The sequence below is a fragment of the Tachyglossus aculeatus genome, chromosome 1 (genome assembly GCF_015852505.1).
Source record: "Tachyglossus aculeatus isolate mTacAcu1 chromosome 1, mTacAcu1.pri, whole genome shotgun sequence".
NCBI classification, from domain to species: domain Eukaryota; kingdom Metazoa; phylum Chordata; class Mammalia; order Monotremata; family Tachyglossidae; genus Tachyglossus; species Tachyglossus aculeatus.
In genome coordinates this window covers 108099021-108105205 of record NC_052066.1, presented here as the reverse complement: position 1 = coordinate 108105205, position 6185 = coordinate 108099021, and the positions used below count along the sequence as shown (strand labels likewise).

The 6185-nt window shown below is 44.9% G+C and overlaps 1 protein-coding gene across 1 annotated transcript; it reads left to right on the top strand.

Annotated features, from left to right (window-relative positions):
* Positions 1–4170: 4170 nt before the first annotated feature.
* Positions 4171–4661, top strand: LOC119930805 (NADH dehydrogenase [ubiquinone] 1 alpha subcomplex subunit 6-like). The gene has a single exon (XM_038749482.1). The coding sequence runs from the start codon at positions 4173–4175 to the stop codon at positions 4566–4568; it is 396 nt and encodes a 131-aa protein (XP_038605410.1). The 5' UTR covers positions 4171–4172; the 3' UTR covers positions 4569–4661.
* Positions 4662–6185: the final 1524 nt, after the last annotated feature.

Genomic DNA, 6185 nt, shown 5'->3' with positions numbered 1-6185 from the left:
AGTGTTCAGTTGACAGTATACTTTCCTAACCAGTCCAGGAGGGCTCTGGCTAGGATCTTATCAGCAATGGGAAGCAGTGTGATGCCTTGAGAGTTTCTGCAATCTGATTTTTCTTCTTCCTTTTTGAAGTTGATGATGAGCACAGAAAGAGCACAGGCCTGGGACCATCTTCACTCTTCAGAGATGATGTGATGACACCTGACATGTCATGTAACGTCTTTAATGATATGTAGACATTCTTGGTTTTAGGGAGGATTTCATCATCACGTAGCCTTCTGATGTTCCCTCTCCATCCCCCCCATCTTACCTCCTTCCCTTCCCCACAGCACCTGTATATATGTACATATGTTTGTACATATTTTTACTCTATTTATTTATTTATTTATTTATTTTATTTGTACATATCTATTCTATTTATTTTATTTTGTTAGTATGTTTGGTTTTGTTCTCTGTCTCCCCCTTTTAGACTGTGAGCCCACTGTTGGGTAGGGACTGTCTTTATATGTTGCCAATTTGTACTTCCCAAGCGCTTAGTACAGTGCTCTGCACATAGTAAGCGCTCAATAAATACGATTGATGATGATGATGATGAAGTGGCAGAGCTGGGATTAGAACTTATGTCCTTCTGACACCCAGGCCCGTGCTCTATTTCTAGGCTATGCTGCTTCCCTGTACAGAGTGACTGGGGGAGTACAATGCAACAAAGGTTCTAGATACATTCCCTACCCACAAACAGGCCTTGTCCCTGGTGGAGCCAAAGATGATTGGGAGGGAAGGGAGCCCATTGTTGGGTAGGGACTGTCTCTATATGTTGCTGATTTGCACTGCACACAGTAAGCACTCAATCAATACGATTGAATGAATGAATGAATGAATGAGGGATAATGGGAGGGAGCAGGGAGTGAAGAGGAGCAGGGAGAGAGGATCCACCAGCAGTGTCAGTCTCTGCATCTAGGGTCTGTGAGGACCCTGTCTCTGTGATGCTGTCAGAGAATTCAGACCAGCTCCTGTTCAGTGAGAACTGCTATAATAATAATTATAATAACAATTATGATATTTTTAAAGCACTTACTATGTGTCAAACTATTCTAAGTGCTGGAGTGGATACAAGTTAAACAGGTAGGATGCAGTTACTGTCTCCCATGGGGATCATAGTTTATGTAGGAGGGAGAAGAGGTATTGATTCCCCATTTTACAGTTGAAGAAACACAGAGGCACAGAAGTACAGAAGCACAGAGAAGTGAAGTTATTTGCACATGGTCATGTGTAGGCAAATGGCAAAGCTGGGATTAGAACCCAGGTCCTCTGAATCCTAGGACTGTGCCCTTCCCATTAGGCTATGCTGTTCTTCCTCCTACTTAGACTGTGAGCCACATATCGGATCTGATTGTCTTGGAACACAGTAAGTGCTTATCAAATACCACAATTATTATGATTATTATTAACTGTCCCATTTTTGAACAAATGGTGATAGTCCAGGGACAGTGCCCTAGATTCCTATTTTCCTTTCCTGAGATTACAAGGCAAAAATCTGTGCAAAAATCAAACATGATGCATGAACCAGAAATGGGAGTAGGTAGTTGGAAAAAGTTTTTGGTGGACAGTAGATTCCAAAATGGATGTATTTGTAGCCAGAGTGGGAGTGTGGAAGGGGGAGAGGGGTGGTGAGGAGAGTGAGGGCGGTTTGGTGGGGAAGAAATGGGTAAGGCAGAGACACTAACGAGATCATTTAACCCTATTTATGGCAATCAGTATCCATTTCCACAGATCACCCATGGATCAGAAGTTCTGAAGGCTATTTCCTCTTCTTCTTGGGGCAGTTCCAAAAGCTGAAGACTTAGACTCACTATTTAGCAAATTATGAATCCCTCAACTTGCTGATCAGTGGAGGCATTCCAAATAAGACTCAGTTAAAATAACATCCAAAGACGATATTCAACATTGTCCTAAGCCTCTTGCACTTTCTGAAACATGTCTTTAGAAACTCAGGTGAATAATTAATAGATAAAAATGTCAGGTTGGCTGAATCTGAGTTTCACTCAGTTCTTCTGAGGGGGCTCAATTAAATCAGTGTTTCTGGGGCCTAGCATGGGTAGAACTTTAAAATGAGAGATGAAGTTTTTTAAAAAACAATTCACTCCATTCTCATTGTTTTGCATGCTACCTCTCTTCAGAAACAAACACTGGAAGGGATATAATGTTTGAGGTCCAGCAGCTTGGGGCTGATAGAGTCTTAGATTCAGTGTGGCCAAGGTTTTGGCTAGAGGGCTGGCTGACTGAAAAGGCATCTGTGTGCTTGCTCAGAAATATTCTCCAGGATTTGGCTTTGTGCACCCCTATCCCAACCCATTCTTTTGAAAAGGAGTGTTTGTCTTTGTCAAGACATGAGCTTTTCAATCCAATTCCTCTCATTGTCTGGGCTCTCTTGGTGAATGGATAGGTCTAAAGGCTGTGGAACCCACAGTGAAATTCTCTTAAAATTGACTCCAAAGGTAGAGATATGGTTTATTCTACAGGCTGTAACCTCATGCAAATGGCACTGAACCTGTGCCATTTGTGATCATAAATAATTTGTTTCTTGATATTAATATCTATCTCCCCCGCTAGACTGCAAGCTTGTTGTGGGCAGTGGTTCTAATCCCGGCTCCATCACCTATCTGCTGTGTGACTGTGGGTAAATCACTTCACTTCTCTGTGCCTCAGTTACCTCATCTGTAAAATGGGGATGAATAATAATAATAATTATGGTATTTGTTAAGCACTTACTATGTGCCAGGCACATAGAAGACTGTGAGCCCCATGAGGGACAGGGACTATGGCCAACTTGATTATCTTATATCTAACCCAGTGCTTAGTACAGCGCCTGTCACATAATAAGAGCTTAACAAATACCATAATTATTATTATTATTGTTATTAATAATAAAATACTGTTGTATTCTCCCAAGTGCTTAGTGAAGTGCTCTGCACATAGAAAACACTCAATAAATACCAATGATATTGATGATGATGATGATGACGATATCCTGTTGACTGTACAGAATGAATATCAGTCATGAGTCCAAGGCCCAAGGTCACACAGCAGACAACTAGGGGAGCTGGGATTAGAACCCAGGTCCTTCTGACTCAGGCTTTATCCACTACTTGCTGACCTGGGAGATGGGGTCTGCAAGTCAGGGAAGGAACAGGAAGTGAGACACCTCTTCTTTCCCAACCCCCTCCAAATAAAAAATCATGGTGTGGGGGCACTAAGGGAGGTTTCAGGACCCAGAGATGGGGAAGGGAGAGTTTTGTGGTGTGTGAGAGGCCAGGTGAATTGCAAAGAGGTTTTTGAGAAACCTGGAGAAGGGTGGGGGTGTGTGCGGAGGATGGACTTTATTTAGTGTTTCACAGGTAGGGTGTATAAGAGCATGAGCCAGCGAGCCAAGCATGCTTCTTAACAAAAGAAATTAAGAAAATTTGCCATGCCCATGTGAAACTTTTTAGTGTTCCTCTCCCCTCCCCCCACTGCCCTACCTCCTTCTTCTCCCCACAGCACCTGTATATATGTTTGTATAGCTTTATTACTCAATTTATTTTACTTGTACATATGTACTATTCTATTTATTTTGTTTTGTTAATATGTTTTGTTTTGTTGTCTGTCTCCCCATTCTAGACTGTGAGCCCGCTGTTGGGTAGAGACCGTCTCTATATGTTGCCAACTTGTACTTCCCAAGCACTTAGTACAGTGCTCTGCACACAGTAAGTCCTCAATAAATACGATTGAATGAATGCATGAGTCATGCTATCTTGGGCCAGAACCATGGCCCATACAATCTTCTTCTGGCACCCACTATTGATTTAGAAGTGGTCTATTCAGGAACTTATGTACATATCTTAAAATTATATATTATAAATTACTTATTTTTATGAATGCCTGCTCTCCTTCTAGTTTATAAACCCACTAACTCTGTTGTATTGTACTCTCCCAAGTGCTCAGTACAATGCTCTGTATATAGTAGGTGTCCAGAAGCAGTGTGGCCTAGTGGAGAAAGCACAGGCCTGGGAGTCAGAAGGACTTGGATTCTAATCCCGACTTTGCAAAACCTTGGCCAAGTCACTTCACTTCTCTTTGCCTCAGTTATCTCATCTGTAAAATGGGCAATAAGATGGGCACTTGATGGCTTTACCAAGATGGCGGCGGGCGGGTTGTGGGGCGTTGCGGCGGCGGCGGCCGCGGGCAGCACCTCAGTGAAGCCCATCTTCAGCCGGGACCTGAACGAGGCGAAGCGGCGGGTGCGGGAGCTGTACCGGGCCTGGTACCGGGAGATCCCCAACACCTTGCACCTGTTCCAGCTGGACATCTCCGTGAAGCAGGGGCGCGACAAGGTGCGGGAGATGTTCGTGAAAAACGCTCACGTCACCGACCCCAGAGCCATTGACCTGCTGGTCGTCAAGGGGAAGATGGAACTGGAGGAGACCATCAAAGTGTGGAAGCAGCGGACGCACGTCATGCGGTTCTTCCATGAAACAGAAACGCCACAACCCAAGGACTTCCTGTCGAAATTCTATTCCGGTCATAACCCGTGATTGGGGGGCCTCCCCGGAGTCCTCCTCACCCCATCCTTTTCTGCAAATAAACCTTGTCCGTTCGAAGCAGACGGAATTCCCTGTCTCCGCTTTCCGCGCGGAACTCGGTCCTGGTCCCCCGCCCTCCCGGTGGTGGGGATCCTCTTCCTTGGACCCCTTCGTGTGAGTAGCAATCAACTGTATTTATATGTTGCAAATTTGTACTTCCCAAGCGCTTAGTAAAGTGCTCTGTGCATAGTAAGCGCTCAATAAATACGATTGATGATGATGATGATGATGAAGATGGTGAGTTGTATATAAGACAGGGACCCTGTCCAACCTGATTAAGTTTTATCTACCCCAACACTTAGTATAGTGCCTGGCATGTAGTAAGACTTAACAAATACCATAAAAAATACCACTGATTGATTAATTGATTGATTGAATTGCTGAATGCTGATGACTGGGCTCCAGATGCACATATCCAAGTGGACTGTAAAATCATACCCCAGGCCTCTTCCAACCCCTGTGACAGCCACCAGTCAGGTCTCAACAGTTGGAAGGGTGTTTAGAACAGTTTAGAAATGGGGCTGGAGAAATGAGGGCTGCCTTAATTTTGTAGAGGCCAGAATATACTCTAGATGTTACACAAGCAAGATGTTCATTTGCTCGCGTCTGTTTTGTTCTGTTTCAAACTGCACACTTTTGGAGAGCAGGTTCGTGTTTAGCCCGTTTAGAACTGTGAACTGTAAGTTCATTGTGGGCAAGGAATGTGTCTGTCTACTGTAATATTGTACTCGCCCAAGTGTTTAGTACAGTACTCTGCACATAGTAAGTACTCAATAAATACAATTGAATGAATAAATGGAACCATAGTTAGCTGGACTGTCAGCTACTTTCTAGACTGGAAGCTTGTTGGGGGCAGGGATCGTTTCTACCAACTCTATTGTGTCATACTTTCCCAAGCACCTAGTACAGTCCTCTGCACACAGTCAGCATTGAATATGTCCAAGACTGAACTCCTTATCTTCCCTCCCAAGTCCTGCCCTCTCCCTAAATTTCCCATCACTGTAGATGGCACTACCATCCTTCCCGTCTCACAAGCCCGCAACCTTGGTGTCATCCTTGACTCTGCTCTCTCATTCACCCCCCACATCCAATCCATCACCAAAACCTGCCGGTCTCACCTTCACAACATTGCCAAGATCCACCCTTTCCTCTCCATCCAAACCGCTACCTTGCTGGTTCAATCTCTCATCCTATCCCGACTAGATTACTGCATCAGCCTCCTCCCTGATCTCCCATCCTCCTGTCTCTCCCCATTTCAGTCCATACTTCATGCTGCTGCCCGGGTTATCTTTGTGCAGAAACACCCTGGGCATGTTACTCCCCTCCTCAAAAAGCTCCAGTGGCTGCCTGTCAACCTATGCATCAAGCAAAAACTCCTCACTCTCGGCTTCAAGGCTCTCCATCACCTCGTCCCCTCCTACCTCACCTCCCTTCTCTCCTTCTACAGCCCAGCCCGCACCCTCTGCTCCACTGCTGCTAACCTCCTCATTGTGCCTCATTCTCGCCTGCCCCGCTGTTGACCCCCGGCCTAAATCCTTCCCCTGGCCTGGAATGCCCTCTCTGCACACA

Bases quoted from the DNA above. Each gene is read 5' to 3' on its own strand.
- LOC119930805 (XM_038749482.1), top strand. From the start codon at position 4,173: ATGGCGGCGGGCGGGTTGTGGGGCGTTGCGGCGGCGGCGGCCGCGGGC.